We start from the raw sequence: 23,065 nt of genomic DNA on the forward strand, positions 1-23,065 counted from the left end.
ATCGCTCCGCAGTGCCGCAGCTGGGAACAACTCATGTGAGTGGTCATGTCCTTATTAAACACCATGACACCGCTGAGTCCATACAAAGTTGAGTATTACTTTCCAGGGATGGAGGCTTTGCCGACCACAGAGCACCCAGATCATTCAGTGGTGCATGGTTCATACTTCACCATAATGCAGCAGACTAAATAATTATCAATGAATAATTTGATGTTTTTTTCAACATCCACGGAGGGATTGGAGCTTTTCAGGAGCATGTTTAACTCCATTTTGGCAAAGTCTTTAATTCTGTGACCTGGTGTTGAGCTCTATTCCACTCTGTTATATTTTGGAAGAAACATAGTCTTCAAGCATGTGTCTTGGGGCATCAGATGCCCTTCTGCAGGCACAGGCAAAACACTTGAAAAGTTTTTGTTCCCGTTGGCACACTCGCATCTGAGGTGTCATATCCAATCGCTTGAATGCTCCTTTTTCACCCCAGGAAGTTTAACAGTTACTCGTTTCAAAATCAAAGCAAAAATTTATTGTAATTAACCTTTTCCTAGAACTAATAAACCCCCCTCTGTCTTCCCTGCCTTCCACTTGTCAGCACGCTGCCTTCTGGCCAGTTTTCGTCGCCGTTTCTTCACCCACGCGCCCACGCACGGCTGCCTTCCGAGCAAGGGGACGGGATTTCAGCCACACGGCAGCACTAAGCTGAACCACGCACTTGTTGCGTCTTGGCAAAATCAAGGCTCAGCTTCCAGTTTTAGTGACAATAAACATGCTAAATTCCTTCTCTCCCTCCCCACCAGCGTGCGTGTGTGTTTACACGGGGACACGCGAAGTCGCTGTACGCATACGCGCACAAAGGAATCGTTTGCTCCGCAGGCAGCCGCCAGCAGGGAAGCCCTATGGCTGCCGCCGGCTCTCTGCGCAGAGCCTCACCGGTTTGCCACACAGGAGACAAACCCCCCAGCGCCTTCCCGGCCTTCCTTGCCTTCCTTCCCGGCCTTCCCGGCCTTCCTTGCCTTCCTTCCCGGCCTTCCCGGCCTTCCTTGCCTTCCTTCCCGGCCTTCCCGGCCTTCCTTGCCTTCCTTCCCGGCCTTCCCGGCCTCGGAAGCCCCGCGGCCGCAGCCCCCTCAGCACCCACGGGCCCGCGCAGGAGGGCGGGAGGCTCCGCCCCCGCCCCCGCCCCCGCCCGCACTGGGATTTTCCACGAGGCGAACGGGCCGCCGCGGCACGTAGCGCACGCACCCGAGCCTGCCTCTGGCGCGAGGAGGCGGTAGCCAATGGGAGAGCGGCGAGGAGCCGTGCCGACCAATGGGAGACCGGAGAGGCGTCTAGCCGACCAATGGGGAGCGGGAGGAGGGCGGCTCATTTGCATGGGGTGGGCTATAGCCTGGCGTCAGCGCAAGCGCTCGGTCCCAGTCGGAGGTGAGGCGGCGTGCGGTGTGGTGCGGAGCGGTGCGGGGCTGCTGGGCCGAAGGTGAGTGTGGCGGCGGCGTGGCCTGTTCGCCGTGCGTGGCCTGTTCGCCGTGCGTGGCCTGTTCGCCGTGCGTGGCCTGTTCGCCGTGCGTGGCCTGTTCGCCGTGCGTGGCCTGTTCGCCGTGCGTGGCCTCAGCGGCCCAGCCTCTCCGCAGTTCGCGGGGCGAGAGGTCCGGCTGGGGCCGCGGTTTCCCCTCTCCCGGGCAGCAGCTGCGGAGCCCCCGCCGCTCCCGTGAGATGGGGCCGCCCCGGCCCTGCCTGCGAACCGGGCCGGGCCCAGGCGGCCTCCGGGGGCGGGGGTGGTCGCTGTGGGCGTGCTTCCCGCCGCACAGCGCGCTGGCCGCATCGCGGGGGGAGGCCTGCGCCGGCCGCTGCCCCGACGGCGTGCGCGGGTGGGGGTGGTAAAATCTGGGGGATGTGGGGGGTCAAGGCTTTTTTTCAAAGGCAGGGTTTAACCTCTCTCTTAATCATTAACAGTTGGTCTCGGATTGCGTGTCGTGATTTGGACCTTCCCCTCTTTAGTGGCAGTGGATGTCCTTCAGCTTCGCATCTCAAATATTTAATGTTTGATGTCAGCGCTCAAATCTGTGTGCCTTAACTCTCCCAGTAGGGTTAATTAAGTACTAGTTATCTCGAGGCAGCAGTTGTGGGGAGTAGCACCCGGCGACTTGATGTGCATTGCTGGACGTGAAGGTGCAGAAGAAAAATTGCTTCTTAACCAGCGTGCCTCGTGCAGGTTGCAGGAGAGGATTTTGGTCTTTCTCCTGTTCCGTTACTTGATTGCTGAGTCACGGGGCTGGGCTCTGACTTTCTGAGCCTGGCAGGAAGTAGTGAAGTTTGTCATCCAAACCCACAGACTGAGGCAATGCAGTTTCAGGCCTCCATCTTACTAAATGAGAGAGAGAAAGTAGCTCAACGTGTCTGTGACTTATCCCCTGCCAGGCATTATTTAAAACACATTGCATCGTGTTGCAGAACATAAAGGTGAATTAATACCATGTGGAACGCAAGAGTACAGGATTGGAAGGTGCCCTTGTTGGTCCACACTTGTCCAGTTTTTAGGAGTGCTTCAGCAGTAGAATTGATATGTTAGGATCTCATACAGTGAAGTCAAAGGTCTAATGAGCAGTAAGCTTTTTTCCAGAGTGGTGACGGTATGAGACTTGCAGTCTTACAGGACCTGTAAGTGTCATGTAAGACTTCCACTGGTAACTGTATGGCAGTTCTGTAATAAGACACTAACTAGGATAGTTCTTTCTATGGCCAAACTTTACTGTTGTTTTTTAGTGTCCATTCAGATGCTTGCAGTGCTCAGTCTTAACCCTGCCTTGACTTAAGAGAAACATGGCTGCAAAATAGCTCACAAGTACAGCTTTTGGTGATCAGGTTGGCTGTTAGCAAGATCTCTGGAAATTATTTTAAGTTGGAGTGGTCTGCATTGGTGTTAAAGTACTGCACTCCCTGTGCAGAGCATGGGATCAGATTGGGAGTAAGTGGTGATTTCTTGGACTGCAGTTGATAGTGAAGCTGGTACTCAGAGCTGGCAGTGGTGCATCAGGCTGCAACTTAGCCTTGAAGTAGGCAATAACGTGTGCTCCTGGGAAGGTCAGGTGTCTGGGAAGGTCCTGGAAAGCTGGTGTGTGTGATTGCTCCCCTAAAGGGAGACACTGACCTTGCCAGCAGATTATAGTACAAAAAAAAAGGTTTAAGGCAATGCATGCATTAAATACCACTCTGGTATTTGTGTGTGTTTGGCTAGCTTCATCACTGAGTACAAAGGTCTGGAGCAGGCAGTGCTACTGATGAGCTCTCTTGCGTTCAGTTAGCATTTGCACAGCTAGACCTGTGCATGGGCTGACTCGCACCTTCTAGATGAGTTGACTGAATTGATTGAGGCAGCTTGTGATGAGCTAAACAGCATCAGATTTTTACCCAGGAATAGCTCAGTGGGAAAACTGTTTCTTGAACACAGAAGTGAGGGGGTTTGCAAGATGAGCCAAAAAAAAAAGGTGTGAGGAATTTCTGGAATGGCACAGGGCTGTGAAATGCCTCCTCATAGAGAAAAGGGAGGGACTACTGGAGAGGTCATTTGTCAAGGACGCTTGAGTAATGTCAGACCTGGCAGTGGAAGCTCTTGCAGTGTGTATTCCTGAAGTGCGACCTTCTTTGTGAAGGTTAATGAACAGTTCTTGCATTACACTAAGGCTTCCTGAGAGCTGGCTATGCTTTCAAAGAATAAGGCACCTAGCGTTATGTCACAAAGCCATGGCTCTGAAAATGAAAGTGAGGCATAGCAGGTGCCAGCCTAATAAACTCTGAAAGCCCTTCTCAGACAAGTGGGGATTCTTCCTGTTAGCCATTGCTCAGTGCAAGTGCGGAGAGATAAGTGTTAGCATGGATGGGGCTGATAACTGGAGAGTTGCAGGGATTTATTTCTAGCTTATATATTTACTGATTCAAGTTAAGTAGTGGCAGCACGAAGGCCAGCTTGAACTAAGTTGTCTTGCTTGTTATGGTAGTCCTATCATGTGTCAGTGTGCAGGTCTTACTGTAAAATTGGCAAGATCTAAAATCTTTGAGGTGCCTTATACAATATGCTGCTTAGAGGCAGGACAACTGGAAGGGGCCCTTCAAAGCCAAGGGGTCAAACCAAATGGCTACATGTGTTTTTAACATGGGGAAGGAAAAATTTGCTGTTGAGGAAGAATGAATATATGAAGTTAAACCCCCCCACACACAGTCTGTACAAGCAGCAGTATTTCTAAGGTCCTGTTTTCTTAACTTTCAGTAACTGCAGAGAGATTCATGACCATTTCTGTAAACGGGGTTACCACCCACATTGGCTTGCCAAAAGGCAGCTTCCAGATAGTTCTGCTTCTGAGGCTGAGCTTTCTTCTCTGCAGATGAACTGGGTTTGGTGCCAGTTGGTGGCTTACTGGCATTTGTATGACTTGATTTTTAAAATGTAGCTGAGCTTACATAAAGCATTCCTTACTGCAGTTTTCTTAAGGAAAAGTGTATAGACATGTGAGAAGGGGGGAGAAGGAAGTATTCAGAAGACTGCGGTGATTCCTCTTCCTTTTAAGAGGAAAAGCTATTCCAGTAAGTCAGGGTGTAACTATTAATGCAAGTTCTTAATTAGAGCTGTGACTGTTGCTATTTCAAGATAGGCTGCATTTGGCTCTGAACAGCTGCTGTGCATACTAAGAACTGTTGCACTTTAGTCTTTTATCAAAAAGAATTCTAACTAGTAGCAGAGATTTCCTGTATTAGGATTGCTTGGCTGCTCTTATGTGGTGAGGCGACGTTCCCTTGAATCTCTCTGGAAACAAGGCTTCTGGTTTTAGACTGTTCTTCCCACTTAGGTTGAGATTTCTGTCCTTTCAACATACGACTCTAACTCTCACCAAGTAGAAAAAGTTTTCCCAGTTGAAACAGCATGATGGTTTTGAACTATTCTCATGACTGCAGGTATTAACTACATGATATAAATGTCAAGCTGATGCTAGCAGCAGCAGTTGCTGCATGCTGAGAGGAGTGCAAGGCTTGGGAGGTCCCTGCGGAGGGCGTCTGAGGGGGTTTCTGCACCCCAGCACCCTTGGGCTGTGTGGGAGAGGGACCAGGCAGCAGGTCTCATGACGGGTGAGTGAGAGTTGGGTGGTGCCAGCTATGCCCGTGGCCAGTTCAAGCTGCTGGAAGCCACATACAACCAGACTCTAGGGAGCACCAGGGCATGGAAACAGGGAGTGGTGTCTCCTGGGAGCCGCATCAGCAGTTTGCGTGGCAGCTCTCCTGGGAAGGGCGTGCCGGTGTTTGGGCTGCTGCCCGCTCTGCTCACCTGCAGGCTTAGGCTGCAACCTGATGGTCACCCCAACTCAACTGGTGGCTGTACAAGCCTACCCAGAAGCTTGAGGTCTCCAGGGAAGTAGAAGGATGACATCTTTCAAAAGAATTACCACTTTTAGTGGGCTTCTGTTTTTTTTTTTCCTTGAGAACTGTAGGGAGACTGTGACCTGCTCAAAGAAATGGTGTCTGGCTGCTGCAGCTGCAGGGCTGTGGCTGAAAGCCAAACAGAAGCGCTACAGCTTACCTATGCTGATGTCTCCACCTGAATAGTGCTCCCAAGGTCTGGAATAGCTGTCCAGACCTTGGGTTGCTGGAGCTTCAGTATCTGGAAGTTCCCCTGGCACATGAAGGCAGCAGTGGATATCATAACTGCAAGTGCAACCATGGGGAAAAACTAGAACAAGTAGCTGTGTTACAGAGGAGCTCAACAGGCAGTGCAGTATGCAGGGTTGTGAGCAGGAGAAAGATACGTGGTATTGTGTCCTGTGCCAGGCTGAGCCCTGCCTTAATGCTGTGCAAGGGGAAGGTAAGCCTGAACTCAGCCTTGAGCTAACTGATGCAAGTAATGCGTGAGATGAAGGAGACTTGACCCTTGCCTCCGCTTGGGGTGCAAGAACCTTCCTCAGTCCCCTGAAATGCTCCTGCATAACAGTCATGGTGCTTTGGGATTGAAGCATGAAGAGCATGTCAGTAACAGACAGGATCCAGGAAAAGCAAACCATGCAAAGTTGAGCCACCCACCCACATTAGAACTGGTGCTGCTAGTAAAGCATGTAAGGTATTAGTAATTAGAGATTCCTTACTGAGAGGCACTGAAGCACCCATTTTCCATTCAGACAATTTCTCTAGAGAAGCTTGCTGCCCTACTGGAAGCTTGCATTCGTGACATCACTGAGAGGCTGCCAAGCCTGGCGAACCCTCCAAATTATCATCTGCTCCTGCTCTTCTGTGTAGGGTCTCATGACACTGCAACAAGCTAACTTAGAAACATCAAGAGAGACTTTGTCCCTTGGAGCAATGTCAAAAGAATCAGGAGCACAGGTGGTGTTCTCCTCTATCCTCCCAGTCAGAGGAAGGGGTTCAGGAAGGAGGAGATGAATTCAACAGGTGATTGCCTGGCTGCCTAGCTGGTGCCATACTCAGGATTTCGGCTTCTATGATCATGGATCAACCTTTGAGAAGCTGGGTCTTTTGGGAGCTGATAGGACCAAGTGGGGCAGGGGCATTTTTGCCAACAAGCTGGCTGGACTTATAAGGAGAGCTTTAAACTAGAGGTTGTGGGGGGAAAGAGATGGAGTTTTGAGTAACAAAGAGCTAGGGGCTGCTGATATATTAGGAACCAACAGGGAAACAGTTGTGAAATGCCTCAAAGGAATTCAGGCTTGTCCTAAAAAGTTGACAGGGTCGGTAGCCCAACTGAAGTGTCCCATGCACGCAGCATGGGTAACAAACAGGAGGAGGTGGAAGCCCCTGTGCACCTAGAAAGCTGTGATCTAATTGCTGTTACTGAAACTTGGTGGGATGAATCACATGCCTGGAGTGCTGCAATCGATGGCTGTAAACTGTTCAGGAGGGAAAGGCAAGGAAGCAGAGGTGTGGGGGTTGCCCTTTATGTGTTTTTTTTAAAAAAAAAAGAATGATTGTACAGAGCTGTGTTTTGAAGAATATTGATGAACAGGTTAAAACTGAAAGTTTTGAACTGAAAGAGGGTAGATTTAGTTTGGATATAAGGAAGAAATTTTTTATGATGAGGGTGATGAGATACTGGAAGAGGTTGCCCAGAGAAGTTGTGGATGTCCCATCATTGGAAGTGTTCAAAGTCAGGTTGGACAGTGCTTTGAGCAACCTGATCTAGTGAAAGATGTCCCTGCCTGTGGCAGGGGTGTTGAACTAGATGACCTTGGAAGGTCCCTTCCAACCCAAACTGTTCTGTGATTAATGCTAAACTCTTTTCAGGTGTTAAAGATGTCCATTCTCAAGATCCATGCCCGTGAAATCTTCGACTCTCGTGGGAATCCCACTGTTGAGGTAGACCTCTTTACCAACAAAGGTGAGTCCGTTGCTGTAGATGTTTATTCCTTTCTTGTATCTGATAGAACTGAAGAGGCAGTCAAAAGTATACAAACTGTCCTGTTCTGGCAGTGGAATTGTGCTTACTCTTTCCTCCATGCATATAAAATGTTGCTGAGCTTGCTATGGGACTTGCAGGAAAAACCTCTACCTCATTCTACGGGGATGAATTTGCTAAGCTCAGGATATTAGTCTGGACAGTGAAGGGTTTTTTGAATTGTGCTGCTTCTTACAGTCTAAATTGTGCAAGTGTTAATCCAAACCTGCCTTCCTCCCCTTGCCCTGAGTGTGAACTGGGATAGCATTTGGAAACTCGGAGTTAATAAGGCCTTTGTTCTTATCCTTAAGCAGCTGCTAGTTTTCAGTGTTCCCTAAACTCTGTATGACTGCACTTGAAATGTAATTCTTGAGTTGTCTAGCAGTCACTTTATGTAACAAACAGTCTTCTGCTGCTGAGTTGAATCTTGGGTAATGGTTTCTTCTCTGCATAAGTACTCAGGCATGACTAAACAAGTCATCTAATTGGGTTTTCACATATAACATCTTATATTTTTAATTATTGTAGGACTTTTCCCTTGGTCTGTTAGTTGTTCATCCCATGTCTGATAGGATCTGACAAAAGCATTGTGCAAACGCATACCAGTGTGGTTTGGTGGAATGAGCAAGCACAATAGCTGTAATACACTAACTAAATAGCTGATCTTTCTGCCTTGAAAGATTAATGCAGTCATTTAATGAGATTGCCCCTCGTAAGCTCTTTGCTGTAGTGGGATAAGGGAAAGACTGGAGACTGAAGCTGGCATCTTGAACCACAGGCAGAACAGACTCCAGTGTACCAATTTGCTCATAAAGTTCAGCATCCTTGGCTGGAAGAACGGGCTGTCTGGGTGGCTGTGCTGTTGTCGGAAGAGCTCAGAACTCGTATTAACAGAATAGGCCTCCTAATTGTTCCTTGTATGCCATATCTTAGAAGAATTAAGAGCTTGCCTGCCAGACTGAGCTCAAAAGTAGATTCAGTGACTAAAGCTACCTTTTTGGAAGGGGAATGGATGGCTTTCCTAACTTAAACACTTGAAATGCACAGTAGAAGAAAATGAATGAGTCGGCTTGCTGTTGATCAGTATGAGGGAGACACTGATGAATTGGTGATGCTGTAAAGGAGCAGAGAGCTCTCAGGATCACTGTACAAGTGAGCAGAGATGTGGTTTAGAGATCACGTCTCCCATTTCCAGGGATGGAAGCATGCGGTAGGTTGGGATGGTTTATGGGTGGAGAATGTTTTGGGGGTTTTAATGTGCTAAGACAGTTCTCTCTGTGTCGTAAACAGGTCTGTTCAGAGCCGCTGTTCCCAGCGGTGCCTCAACTGGAGTCTATGAAGCTCTGGAGCTTCGTGACAATGACAAGACACGCTACATGGGGAAAGGTAAACCTGAATTTTGGTACCCAGCTTGGCCTGTTGCCATGGCTGTGTTGCTGCATATGTTTATGCTGGATTGTAGCAGAGGGCACACAGGCTCCTTTACTGCTGACTGTGTTCTGTACAAGGCCTGGCAATCAAGTGAAAGCAGTGGAGGTTAACAGTCAGATGATGTGTGGGCTATGTGGCTGGGGCAGAGGTAAAGCACAGACTGCTGGATTTTCCAGAGGACAATGTGGAGAGTGACTCTGCCTCCAGCAGTGCAGCTACATAGTGGTGGAGATCACTGTACTTCCATAGGTGGGTGCATGGAGCTCAGGCATGCCGGCGAGGTGGTAATGTCTAGTACAGTATGCCCAAACATACTTTGTTACGCCACTCCTGTTGCCCTGCGTGTTGGTGCATGTCAGAGTATGGAGTGCTTTAGTAGTGTGTTGTAAGAGCATCTAAACTACCTGCTCCAAAGGGCTGGGTGATACTGCAGCTAGTCACAAGATCTCATCATAGACCAAACTTTCAAAGAACTGTTAAATGTATCTGCTCTGGCACTACAGACTGCTTAGATCCCAGCGTGTTAAATCCTGAACCTGAGACTTATGCCTGCTGACCACAGCTGATGTGCAGCTTTACACTGGTAATCATGGAAGGTACTTTTGTTTCAGGCTGCATAATAGCTAAAGCCACTTTAGCTTTTTGTCTGTCATTATAGGTAGCCAGGATATGTAAGTTTGTGTTAGTGCTGTAATATTTTAGTTGTCAGGGGAACAATTGCATGTTCTGAAAGGAAACTAAACACAGCAGTCACCAGACTGGCTTGGGAACAATTCTGGGGGAAAATGAGTAGCCGTGTACAAGATGTGATTATCTAATGAACATCATAATAGTAATTCTTACGACTACTCTGAGAGCTTGGACAGTCGGGACTCCTTTTTAGTTTGCTGCTGTAAAAGCATTGGTGATGCTTTCCAGGTATATGCAATCAACTTAACTTTTGGCTGGAGGGAGAATTACTTGTCTTCAAACTTTTCTGCCAGTCAGGTGAAAGAAACCTGAAATGTTTTGTGCCTGTTAGGAAAGAGCGGTTAGCATGGATAACTACTGAACTGACCTTGGAGAACCTTGTCTGAGACGGTTCATGGTTGTTATTACTTTAACATAGAATAAACTCCTCGATGACTGAATATCCCAAAGAGCTGAAGAGCTTATGCTGTTTACCTGGGGCACTTTTCCTTGAGAAGAGTAAATGTGTACTTACCTCAGTGTGCTAAATGTGTGTGTGCTTAGACCTGTTAAATCTGATCCTACAGGCAGTTCTTCATGGCACTTAACTAGACAGTAGTCTGAGCTTCCAAAACAGGCCATCACAGCTGAAGTTGTTTTCAGCTGGGGAATAACATGAGTTATGAAAAGATAATCACCAAGTGGGATGAGTTGTAGATAGCTGGTAGCTGTTTTGTAATATAAATCTGCAGACTTAGACTATCTAAAAGGCAATTAATGTGGTTCAGGGTGCACTTAATGAGCATCGTCAGTTCTAAAGCTTAGGTCTTTGGAAATCTTTAAACACTATACAGGGATGACAATATTCCTTAGGCTAATATTGGTAGCTGACTAATGATGATCTCTGCTTATGGGGAAGAAGCAAGTTCATACTGGAACTGCTGGTTTACGCAATGGTGGGTCCACATAGATTAAAAGGATGGTGCTGTGTTCATGCTTTATTCCCTGTCTGAAGCAAGAGCAGACAGTTTCTGTGCCTGCATCCAGGTAGAGAGACGGTGTACTTCAGCATTGTATCAAGTGTAAAATGCGTGCCGAGGTGATGCTTAGCAATGTTACAAAATGGTAGCAGACAGTGAAATGCCTGAGCTGCTGCATGCTGAACTTCTGGGGAGACCTTTTTCTTTCCCCTTACTCATCCATTCTATGAAGGGGTAGGAGTAGCCTATCCTAAAACCTTTTCTAAATGCTGTCATTCAGCCACTCGAGGTTTGGGTCCACAATGGTGTTTGTAATAGTATGGAAACCTGGGCGGAAAGACCAAATACAGCCTCGCTGGCTGATGCACAATTTCCTCTACCCTTTGAACCCTTCTGTTCCTAGTCTGCTGCTGAGTTTCAGACACTTGCTGACTTGTAGGTCTGTTTACCTATTTGTGTCCTCTTTTTCTTGCATGACCGGCTTTGGTTTTGGCTGTGAGTCTTCATCTCTTCCTTGATTTCTCTTGTCCATTTCGCTTCTGTCAGGTGTATCCAGAGCTGTTAAATATGTTAACGAGTTCCTGGCGACAGCATTGTGTACACAGGTAATGGATGTACTTTCAGTGCAACCTTGTCACTTGGATGAATTTCTCCAGTGCATGGTCTTGCAAACTAATATTGCAGCAGGCATTCCTAGATGATGCTTACTTCATGCAACTTCCATTCAATTGAGATGACCTCTGTAAGTGTTCAGATTTGGCTGTAAGCTCAGGTTGGATTGGGGTTTCAATAGCATGAGGTGGTATTCTTGAGATCTTACTGTTACTGAGATCACCTACTAATGCCTGCATAACCAGTGTGGTTGACCAGTGTCCGATTTGCTTGTTCCTTCCAGGTGTCTCAAAAGCTGTTGAGCACGTCAATAAAACAATTGCACCTGCACTGATTAGTAAGGTAGGAGCAATCTGTCTTCTGCTAACATCAGTTAATGCCAGTCCAGCGGGTCCTAACTGATGGGTTGTCTCTCTAGAGACAGTTACAGGAACTGTATGACAGGGAGGGGTGTTAGCCTGTCTGCTGGAGTGCATGTGAACAAACTGACCTACAGCAATTGCTTTACTTAATGACTGCATATCTAACACTTAATCAAAACAATCTCTAGCAGCCTAGTGTTGTAGTGTGCAGAAATACGTAAGCACCTGGGAACTTCAGTGGTGTGCAGTTAAGATACAAGCTGCTTTATGCTTAAAAGGGTGGCTGAATGATGGGGAGGGACCGGCTTTTATCCAAGCTGGCTAATTTGAAAGGGAGCCTGAGGGGATCTTAGTAAAGTCTGCTTGAGTGAGATTCCTGTGCACTGTGTGGGCACTAAGCCCCAGCTAGAAATGATGGTGCAAAACTAAGTGGTAACGCATAAAATGATTGCACATTCTTAGCGACAATTCCAAACATAATGTACTAAGTTACAAATGGGTGTATGTTGTGAGCAAGCTGGTTGTCTTGGAGCTTCTGCTAAAGGGGCAGGGGCCATAAACTGGGGCTTCCTCCTGTGCCATGCCAGGAAGATAGCAGTGTAAATGTCAGGAAGTCAAGGGACGTGACAGCCTCACAGCTCTGAATGTGAAGAACAAACCAAGCTTTTCCTGTGTCCAACTTATCTGTGAGCCGTGGTCTGCTGGAAGTGACCAGAAGATGCTGCTGTGTGATAATGACAAGAACTAGTCTCTTCAACTGTTGGCAGTTGCCCTTAAGCAAGTCTTGGTGCCTGCCAGGGAAATAAAAATGCAGTGGGTGGGTGAGAGTTTGTAGAGCCACGTTTGGTGTCAAGCAGTGCTTTGCTTGCTTCTCTCTGCAGAATGTCAACGTTGTGGAGCAAGAAAAGATTGACAAACTGATGCTGGAAATGGATGGATCAGAGAACAAATGTAAGTGGGCTTTGTGTTGCAGTGAGGTGTGAAAAGATGAAGATTGGTTTATAGAATTCTAGCGTACCTTACCAGAAACAATGGGCAGTGCATGGCATATGCTGTGCACTTCCATAACCAAGACCATGGTGCTGGTATTGCCGAGTCTCTTTATGAAAACGTAACATTTCTGTGAACGATTTCTTCCTGTTTCAGCCAAATTTGGTGCCAATGCCATCTTGGGTGTGTCTCTGGCTGTATGCAAAGCTGGTGCTGCTGAGAAGGGTGTCCCCTTGTACCGTCACATTGCTGACCTTGCTGGAAACGCAGAAGTCATTCTTCCAGTTCCTGTAAGTCTCTTGATGGGGCTAGCTAAAGACTTGATCTGACCAGGTGCTTCATGATGTCTTGTGGTCTTGGATCAAGTTTTCTGGAGAATGAAGAGTCTTAACATAAATGCTGTTACCAATTTACCCTGAAACATTCTAACTTGACTTTTCTTTTTGGTTACTCCAAGGCTTTCAATGTGATCAATGGTGGCTCCCATGCTGGCAATAAGCTGGCTATGCAGGAGTTCATGATCCTCCCTGTGGGTGCTGACAGCTTCAAGGAGGCAATGCGTATTGGTGCAGAGGTCTATCACAATCTAAAGAATGTAATCAAGGAGAAGTACGGCAAGGATGCAACAAACGTGGGTGATGAGGGTGGCTTTGCCCCCAACATACTGGAAAATAGAGAAGGTAAGAATGAGCCGAGTGTGGGAGGAGGCATAACTGATAGCCAGAGCATGAAGGCCATACCTGTCTTGTATGAATGGAAAGCAGGATCAGTAGGTTGTAGGACTTGGTGCTGTTTCTTTGCTCTGCTTCTATCCTGACGGACTTACCAAGATGCTGTACTGGTGTGGTCCAGTATCGGACCACAGAGCTATTCCCTTGGACATCAGTTTATGCACAGGATGGCTTTGACTTCAGCGCCTCATTACTGTTTCATTCCTGTAGCAGCAGCTTAAGGGAATCTTGCCACCTTCCAGTTGAAAAGTGGTGTGGGAATGTCTGCATACATTGCAGGTTTCCCAGAAGTCAGTAGTCAAAGCTTAGTGGAGCTGTTTTTCTGCTGACAAAGGAGGAAAACAGTTTGAACTGTGCCTGGTAATGTGTGGGAGTGCGTGAAGGCTTGCCTGGGAAGTTGAGGCATTGGCTGTTTCCACAGCCAAACAGTTCTGTTCTGAAACCTGTGGGGGAGGGAGGCAGTTTGTCTTGTGGAAAGCGAAATACCTGTTCCTACAAAAACTATCAGAAGAGCTGTTTTTCCTGCCTCTTTTGCAGAAATGGAGCTGCTAATAACAGTTCTAGTATTCTGCTGGCTTAAGTTACTTTAAAGCTGTTATATTATTGTTGAAGGTGGCCCCTGAACTGCGTTGCCTTTTTTGACACTGAAGATACTGAGCCCAGCACCAGAAATCAGGGTATTTCTGAATCCCACAGTCGTGTGCAGCTCTTGCTAGGTCTGTACGCTAGCAGACATCAATGAAGATGACCTTGAATGACCATTACAGTCCAAGGAATTTGTGTTGCTGGCAGCAGCTGCTTTTGCAGTTTATACTACATGAACATCTTAAACAACAAAAAAAAAAACCCCAAACTCTTGATTTAAGTTTCCTACTGTAAATAGCCTGGCTGACCCAGCTGCTTGGCTTTGAGCCAGGGGTGATTGGGAGGGTCTTACTGGTTGTGACTGTACTGAATTTCCTTGCTTGGACTCTGCCAAACAGGGTAGCATAGTGAGTAGTATCCAGAGACTCCTACTGAGTAGTTCTGTTCCCTCTTCTGCATATAAATATGCAAGTGGAGAGTGGGTAGATGCAAGGAGAGGCGGAGGCAGGTGCTCTCAATGTGTATCACGTTGCCTGTCAGGGTTTGCATGGTCAGAACCTGATCTGGAGCTAAAAGGGATTAAAGTGCAGTCACTGCTTCCTGCCCACATGCAAAACGCTGAAAGAGGATGTAGTATCATCTAGTATTAAGCTTTCTGGGCTGACACATAGTCCTGCCTGAAGAGATTATGAATCCCATAATGGTGTCTCAAGGGTATTACAAGCTGAAAGCTGTATTAAAGTAATATCTTCTTCCAGTCAGTTCAGAAGTGGGAGAGTTTAAGAACCTTTTCTATGTGGCCTTTGGGCTTTCTGTAGGGGGTAACGGAGATTCTTTGCCAAGTGAATGTACTGTTGTTGGTAAATGAATAGCTTTGAGTTAAGATGTTTGGTGGGAGCTCAGCAATACCTTACCATGTTTCAGCTCTGGAGTTGCTGAAGACTGCCATCAGCAAGGCTGGCTACTCTGAAAAAGTTGTCATTGGCATGGATGTGGCTGCCTCAGAGTTCTACCGTGATGGAAAGTATGACCTGGACTTCAAGTCCCCTGATGATCCCAGCAGATACATTTCTCCTGATCAGCTGGCTGACCTGTACAAGGGCTTTGTCAAGAACTACCCCGGTAAGTTGTTCGTTGACAAGAAGCACAGTATAGTGGTGAAAAGGGGTTGATTGCTGAAGGAAGGAGTTAGGATGCAGCCTCCCTTGTAAGAGCAGAACACACAGCTAGCCTTTTTGGGGTCTTAGAAATGTTCTTTGAGGTGGGTAGTACTTGGCTGCCGCACTTTGGTACCACTGCTTTCAAACGAGACCTTTCAGGGTGGCGTTGTCTTAAAGCTCCTTGTATCCCTCTACAGTGGTGTCCATTGAAGACCCGTTTGACCAGGATGACTGGGCTGCCTGGAAGAAGTTCACTGGCAGTGTTGGCATCCAGGTGGTTGGTGATGATCTGACTGTGACCAATCCAAAGCGTATTGCCAAGGCTGTGGAGGAGAAATCCTGCAACTGCCTCCTCCTTAAGGTCAACCAGATTGGCTCTGTGACGGAGTCCCTGCAAGCGTAAGTTCTCCCCTTTTGGCCATGCCAGGGAGGGGGATTGTCTAATTGAGGGAGATGGACATACAGACCAGAGCTAATGGAATAGAAATCTGTTGATTGGGCACCTGTTAAGGGAGAAAAATTCTTAACCAATAGAGGATATTGGCAATTAAACCTGTACCTTTTGTGGTCTTGAAGTCATATAGGCACATCAAGCAACTTCACCGGGTCTAAGCATGTATGAAAGCAGCTCCTTATCACTGTGTTGTCACGTGATCCTAACCCTAACATGTACCAAAGGGCAGTTCTGTCGTGCCAAAGCAAGGAATGCCTGCCGCTTGGCAGCATCACCAGAGCAATGGCTAAGCAAATAGGCATGGTGTGAGGCTTCATTTGTTTATCTCTTCCAGCTGCAAGCTTGCCCAGTCCAATGGCTGGGGTGTGATGGTGAGTCATCGCTCGGGAGAAACAGAAGATACTTTCATTGCTGATCTGGTAGTTGGTCTCTGCACTGGTCAGGTTGGTATCTGTAGCTGCTGTAGTTTGCCGTTTTGCTTGATGAGATGATACGGTGATGAAGTGATGCTGCACAGCAGATGGGGTCTGCTCTGACTTCAGGCATGCAGATGTGCTGTTTCTGGATATAGGAAGCTGAGTTGTCTAATGGGAGTGTGATGAGGGAACGTGTTATCTTGTGTAAACTCACCTTTAACCACTGATTTAAAAAAACCTTAGTCAGCTCCGGTGGGCGTATTGGGACTTCCTGATACTGCAGCTGTTAGCAAATGAGCAATCTTTATTGCTCCCAAGCCCTATCCTGTTTGAGTATACAGGTATTTAGGGCCTGATGCTGAAATAAAGCTTGTGGTTATGCTTATTACTCTAAACAGAATAGAATAGTTTTCTGTTGGCATCTGTGGCCTTATTTCTGCTATAGTTCTTTACTCTTCTGATTTCCCTTTCAGATCAAAACTGGTGCCCCTTGCCGATCTGAGCGTCTAGCCAAGTACAACCAGCTGCTGAGGTGAGACTCTCGGTGGCCGGGCTTGAGGGTAAAGCCTGACACCAAATGGACGCTCAGCTAATGCATTCGGGGCACAGCTTGGTCTTCTGCATCTCAGAAACACTCTGCAGCTTAAGGACATAAACTGACACTGTGGAAGAGGTGCTTTTGGGCTGGTGCTGTGCTTGCAGAGCTGGCTGTAGGCTAAATGATGAGGTGGATGGGTAATGTCCATAACAGATGCTCTAAAGGAGACCGTCATACAAAGCATCCTGCGATGCTAGATATGAGGCACTGGCCTTCTGTCTGCATGATGCAGTTCTTCTGGGCAAGCATTTAAAATGTTTGGGCAAAGTTATGTCAGGTGGGTGATACCGAACAGTGCAGGTGAACAGGCGTATAACTGAAGGTGCTTGGTGGGAAGTGGCTTGTGACTCTTGTAGTATCTTCATAGCAGGTAGTCGGGTGATTTAGTGTAAGGCCAGCAGCTGTGCTAATGCAGGAGTTGTACGCTGTCTGCTCACGCCCAGCACTCTCTTCCCTTTCCATCAGAATTGAAGAGGAGCTTGGCAGCAAGGCCCGTTTCGCTGGAAGGAACTTCAGGAACCCTCGTGTCAACTAAGCTGTGTGGATCAGTCAACCCCTGTTCTGGTTTAAAGCACTAGACATCTACTTAGATCACAATTACCTGTACTAGAAAGATAAGGGCAGCTGAAGGAAAAAGACCAGTTTGCAGGTCCTCTTCCCCCTTAGACGGTTTCTTCATGTAGTGTTTTCACCAACTCTGATCTGTTGCTCGTAATGCTCTGCTGCTTTTGTAGAACGGTCCCTGGGGGGGTGTCTGTGTATCGAACGCCCTCTGGGATCGTGACCTTGTGACTGGGCATAAACACTTTAATTCCTTTCTCTGCTTGTCTGGTCTTCAATGTTTGGAGCTGTGTGACTTGCAGTGCAGCAAGAGGTACCTGCATACAGAAATACTAGTGTTTTTACATGTGATAAATAAAAGCATCAAACAGCCCAACGAAGTGTGGCTTTGAGTTACTTTGGGGGAGATTGAGGAGCAGGGATGCCTGCCTCTGCATGATCATGTCGTGGTTTAAAGCTGTTCTGCAGGGAGCAAGAGTTGCACTGCTGTCACTGGCTGTGGGGTGGACTTAAGTTGCCTTGTGACAAATAGACAAAGGGTTAGCTGAATGCATGTGCCTGCTAGCCAGAGGTGGCCTTCAAGGCTATGTTCAGTCATTTGGAAGGGAGACTAAGAATAGGTTTCTAACCCCTAGATCAATTGTGATCCTGCAGGGGAAGAGAGAAAGCTCAGAGGTCTTCCCTCACTTATCAAAGATGAGGTGTATCCTGACAACAAGTGCTGTGATTAACCTTTATCAGGGACTGTTACAGGTGACCAGTTGTCAGTCTTGTCACAGTATTACTGAAAGAAATTCAGTGGTAGCCTTGGCTTTTGACGAGAGGTTGGCACAGCGTTAACCATGTTGAAAGTGAATTTGTAACCTCCATCTTCTCTTGCTATGAGAAGATGTAGCTCAACAGGATGTGAGTTGTGCAGTGGTACTGCTGCTGAACCCTTGTGCTTTCTTAATAGCACTCTAATAGAAGGTGTAATTGAAAGTTGATCTGATAGCTGCACTTTAATTTTTACCCTATTAGTATCTGGGTACCATATTTCACATGGGGGAAGAAAAGGCTTCAGGGGATTTCCAGCTGTGTGAGAGCAGATGGCCATAAACAAAAGGCTCATGAGTAAATATTTCTGTTTCCCAACCCCTTTGTTTTGTTCAGGTTGCAGCTCTGTTGGTTTGGCTAGGCAGGGCAGGGGAGGCAGCGAGAGAGACGGTGAAGCATATGGCTCGTTCTCGGTTGGTGCTTATGCTCTTGGAGATGAGGAGGAAGAATTCCTTTTTCCTGGGGCTTGGCCAGAGACTTCAGAGGCTCTGTTGCCATTGTGGTTCTGTTGCTCTGTGTAGTCGTTGTCAGAGCAGCATCCTCAGACGGGGGAGTGGGGAGCAGAGTTGTAATGTTTGTCCCTTACCAGGCAGGAAAAAGCAAATTATTGCACAATTGAGGGAGGGGTTGTTTAAGCCAGTTCTTGTTGCTTATGGGTTTTTTTTTATAATAGCAGATGTGTAAGGCAAATATTAATTTCTGACTCACTTCAATGACTCTTCTCCTAGTCTTTAAATTGCAGGAAATTCAATTACCTGTGGCTGGAAACTCATATGGTCTGTGTGGAGCACAAGAGTGCCCCGCTGTGGGCGTTGCGTGGGTTGCAGCGTGTTGCACTGGGCTGGTGTACGTCAACTTTATCTCTCATGGTTTTAAATTGGTAAGATGGAAGCAGCACATTTAAAGCCAGCGATGCTGCAGGGAACGTGTCATCATTTACCTTAAACCCTGGATCTTAAAGAGCACCTTCAGTTCTAGTTTGGGAGAAACCACCACATTTTATTTCAAAAGCTGCTGTTACCAAGTACAGAGCTACCCCTTACAGGGGTAAGGACTGTGTTACAGCCCTAAACAAACCTCTGCGACAGTGCCCTCCATCAGAGGGCCGGGGATATGAGACTGCCCCGTGAGGAGTAAAGCCAGAAGGGAGATGTGTGAGCTGCTGGGAGGTGTTGTGCCTGGTACTAGCGAGAGTAATAGCTGTGAAAGGATTTAGCAGGCAGGGGACTGGCGATGGGGAAGCCTGGCGTCTACGGTGTCTGTTAATCAGTGTTTTTTAACGAAAAGACTCATCTGTTGTTGGTGTTCCCAAAATACCTTGTCTTGGATAAAGCTGCAACACCAAGAACGCTCAACACCCCTGGCATGAGAAAGGAGGAGTTTTTGGCATCTTCACTATAACTGAAACCACGGAGGGAGGAAAGTGCTGGCTCTTGTACAGCGCCGTGTTTCCTGATGCAAGTAGCCCCTGTGCAAAAGGCTGGAGCCCGTCTTGAGGCAATGTGGCCCGCAGGCCTGTGAGCTCGCTCACGTTCCAAGTAGGAGGAACATTGAACTCCTGTCGCCCAGGCTGTGGGTTTGCTTGGGTCCAGCTCTGTTTTTGCAGTGTCCGAATGAGCTCGGACCAGCAGCCGCTGGGCGGACGGTGAATGCAGGCCCCAGCCACGGCCCGGGCTTCCCTGGCCCTGCAGCCCCTTCAGCAGATGGAGTCTGGAAGCGAGCGCAGGCGCGGCTGGCTCCTGAAACAAACTTCCCTGCAAAGGCAGTAACCGGGGCAAGGAAAACATCCCGTTGTTGGGCAGTTGGCAACTGTTTCTCTTTATGAGATTTCTCTCCTCTGTCAAGCCCTTCTTAAGAAGAGCTTTGCTATAAATACCAAATTTACCAGCCCCAGCTCAGCACATGGTAAATGCCTCCTCTCTCACGTATTTGTCCTTTCATGAGGCCTTGCTCTAAGCTGGTTGCACTCCATGCAGATTTGAAACCTGGTGCACTTTTCACACATAGCTGATCTCTGAATTAGACCTGTTAAATGAATAAACCAGCTAATTACGCATAAATCCTATCAAGGGATTTTTCTTCTTCTGTCGAAGAGGCAAGCTTGTAATCTACGCAAAATGGTTCTGCTAAAAAGCTTTCTAAACCATGTCGGGAAGCAACAGCATGGCTGTTTCTCACTTGGCACTTCAGAAAGTGAAGTCCAAATTCTCAACCTTACCTGGGCCTCTGTATTTCCAGCTGGTGATTTTCCTTTAGTAAGCATCAGAAAGCAAAAAGAGCTGGGAAATCAGGTCACCGGTTGCCATAAATCAACAAAACCCTAAACGGCAGGACAGCCATGGTGGAACGGCTGACGCGAGTAGCGGCTGGCGCCTGGGCTGTTGTACTTGTGCGCAGCTACGTACGCCTGGGGGAAAGCGTAAGCTGGTGCCCTGAGCTGGACTCCTCTGTTCAGCTGAGTAGTTTGGTCCCAGCTCTGACAAAAGCGCCTTCTACTTCTGCTGGTTACCAGCACTGCAAACGAAGCCCAGGTATTAATTCATCATCATTCGCACCTTGTCGGTGCAAGGTGGAGAAGCGGTACAGGTACAATTGCCAGATGTGTCATGTCTTAAAATAATCAGCAAAGTGCATGCAAAATGGCAGGATTAGAAGAACAGTGCTGGGGCTGTGAAGTCAGAAGCTGTTGAACCGTATGCTCCTTCTTACACCGGGAAATGAGTCCCACAATGTCAGACGCTGTGCTCGCCTGTCCCATCAAACCAGAGCTACGTAAAGCTTTGAAGTTAAATCTCAGAGTATTTGGGCCAGATCAGCAAGGTGCTTCCAGCTGCAGAGGATTCAGGCTCTACCTAATGAGGCTAGAGCACTGAAAGGAGTTACTTACAAAGGAAGAAAAGAGACCAGAATGGGTAAGTGCTGAAATGTGGGACTGTGGTTTGTAGATAAGAATTTAAAGTGTGTCAGAGAAAAGTGAATGATTGGTAACTCTGCGTGTGTGTTTGGAGTGAGGGGAATGTGTGAATAGGGAACAAGATTTGATTGCTGGAAATCAAGACCTAAACCTGCAGTGCTGGAGAGGGGGAGAGACGTGTCTGCTCCTTAATCAGGGCTTGAATTCCGCTGCACAGCTCCTCACCTTTCTGTGCGGTCCCCACGGAGCTCCTGCTCGAAAGGCTGTGCTGTATAACAGAGTGCAAATGTAGCACAGCCAGTGTCTTTATTACTGTCATAATTTGCAGGGATGGCACTCTTTGGAGCAGAAGGAGGCATCAGCTTAGCAAACACAAACTGGGAGGCTATTCTGAGAATAGCAGCAGCTTTAAAAGCGGATCTGAAGCAAGAAGCAGGCAGAAGAGAGGACTGGTGAGCAGGGAGGAGAGGCAGGCGGCACTTTCGGGAGCTATTCAGGTAACAGGATATATAATGGAGTGATGCAAAGGACTGGAGTGGGAAAGATCTCCCGTTACCCGTGGCTTCATCCCTAGGTTTGTAGAGGTAGCTTTTCTGCTTTGTAGCCCAGCCTGCTCTTAGTATTAATTTCCTAATATCTCGGCTTCTAGGTCTTGTACAGGTCCTGTCTCCAGGAGTTTGTTCTGGACAGAAGGGAATGTTGCCACCCCTCTATAATCAGTGAGAAACCAAATGATTCAACATCTGGCTTTCTCACTCGACATTAGCCCCTGGTAGGGAGTAAGCACGTCGTTCATAACTTTCACGCTCAGAAACCGAAGCTGGCAGCGCAGGGGATGTTTTCTAGTCCTGTGGTTATTTGGAACCACCCATAGAGCCTGCTCACTCATTTTCTACTATTGCGGGCATCAAAAGTGGACCCTATCTTCCAGCAGCACCAACAGTGTCAAACCCAACCGTACTGTAACGTTCCCAGCTCAGTCTGGTCCTGTCGGGAGCTCGCTGCCAGACCTCCCGCCTGGGGGGCAGCTCTGTCCCTGGAGCGCAGAGACCTGCCTTCACGCGCAGCCACAACACGATGCTGGCTGGGGCAATGATCTGGATTGCTCGGTGTCCGTGTTTCATCCTGTTCACCTTTCTTCCCTGAGTTGTGTGTCATTCAAAAATGTTAGAAATGATATTTTTTTCTTAGATCATTGATTTTTAAAAAGAAACAAAACTACAATTGCACAGTGGATCGACTCTGTTCCTTGCAGGAACTGCTCAGCTCAGTGAAATCTTGAGACTTGCCAGGTAGGACATTTTACTGCCTCTAGTGTGGGTAAGAATAATTTTACCTCCAATGCTTTTTTCCCCTCCCACTTGCTTATCCCGAGCACAAAAAAGTCACCGCCTCATTGTGTGCATCCAGCAGCAGCCCAATCCTCCCGGGGGAGCCTGTGGCATGCGCTGCTGGGCCCTCTGATGCCCCCAGGAAGGGACCTCGGCAAGCCAGGCCACCTTCCCTGTCTCTGGCGAGGCAGAAACGGTGGGAGCGAGCCGTCGTTCTTTGAAGGAAATTCATTGACTGCGGTGCTTCGTCAACACCCACTCGCTCATTCGCAGACAGAAGGATTTGTGTAAGCAGCCTCGCACGCTGCTGGGGGCTCGGCAGCTGGCGGCGGAGGGGAAAAGCCCCATGGCAGCACAAAGGACCCAAAAGATCAGATGAAGGGAGTGCAGCTGCTGTGTTTTCCCCACTGGAAGGGGAATATTTGGTTTTGCTGCTGCTGTGTAGGCTGCGAGGAGACATGAGGGTGGATGGTGGATGCAGGGAGAGAGGATCTCTGCTGGGCAGCCAGCCAGCCCTGCCTGCCCTGCAGCAGCATCTCAGGCTACGGCCTCATGCTCCCTTTCCCAGCAGGACTGAAAGAACTGTGCCAGGCACCAGCTTAGTCCCACCACTCCCTTAGAAAGCTTTTATTACTGTTCTCTTTGTATTGCTGGGTGAAATGATTTCCTTGTAGATATGAGCTGTGGGTGGGCGTGAGAATAAAACGCAAGAACCCTGCTCTTCTCTGAGCCCATGGGAACATAGCCTCTCCCTGCGTCTGGCTCCTGGGGTCACCCTGATGGGGCTCAAGCTGTCGCGGTTTGGTTATTTCTAAAGTGAGAGAAAGAGAGACACCCATTTGCGTTCCCTCGTTTGGTCCCCAAGAGGGACTGAAGTGCTATCAGATCCGATGCACTCTACGTGTCCTTTGTGCTCCGTGGCCCGATACAGTCGCAGAGACTAGAAGTGCAGGGTGTGGAGGAGGGTGAGAGCAGGAATAGAGCCATACCAGCTGCAGGACTCAATTCTGCCAGGAAAGCTGAAGGTAAAAAAGG

General features: G+C 47.9%; 1 protein-coding gene across 2 annotated transcripts; it reads left to right on the plus strand.

The window, feature by feature from the left end:
* The first annotated feature begins 1,355 nt into the window (after positions 1–1,355).
* ENO1 (enolase 1) lies at positions 1,356–17,345 on the plus strand. Of its 2 annotated transcripts, none has more exons than XM_009460924.2 (12): positions 1,356–1,468; positions 7,270–7,363; positions 8,711–8,806; positions 11,047–11,105; positions 12,356–12,425; positions 12,621–12,754; positions 12,922–13,144; positions 14,705–14,902; positions 15,138–15,339; positions 15,729–15,837; positions 16,284–16,342; positions 16,874–17,345. In XM_009460924.2, the coding sequence occupies exons 2-12, from the start codon at positions 7,279–7,281 to the stop codon at positions 16,941–16,943; spliced, it is 1,305 nt and encodes a 434-aa protein (XP_009459199.1). In that variant the 5' UTR covers positions 1,356–1,468; positions 7,270–7,278; the 3' UTR covers positions 16,944–17,345. The 2 variants fall into 2 exon arrangements, with proteins under 2 accessions (XP_009459199.1, XP_087611472.1); XM_087755346.1 differs by lacking the exon at positions 11,047–11,105 and adding an exon at positions 11,396–11,454.
* The last annotated feature ends 5,720 nt before the right edge of the window (positions 17,346–23,065 follow it).

This window comes from Nipponia nippon, unplaced genomic scaffold (assembly GCF_047370975.1).
Source record: "Nipponia nippon isolate SJK-2023a ecotype South Korea unplaced genomic scaffold, ASM4737097v1 scaffold_19, whole genome shotgun sequence".
In the NCBI taxonomy this organism is placed as follows: Eukaryota; Metazoa; Chordata; class Aves; order Pelecaniformes; family Threskiornithidae; genus Nipponia; species Nipponia nippon.

What these genes read in the sequence shown, in the direction of transcription:
- ENO1 (XM_009460924.2), top strand. Translation starts at nt 7,279, where the DNA reads ATGTCCATTCTCAAGATCCATGCCCGTGAAATCTTCGACTCTCGTGGG. An exon ending in CATACTGGAAAATAGAGAAG is followed by an intron (nt 13,145 to 14,704) that starts GTAAGAATGAGC and finishes ACCATGTTTCAG; the next exon opens with CTCTGGAGTTGCTGAAGACT. An exon ending in GTGACGGAGTCCCTGCAAGC is followed by an intron (nt 15,340 to 15,728) that starts GTAAGTTCTCCC and finishes TATCTCTTCCAG; the next exon opens with CTGCAAGCTTGCCCAGTCCA.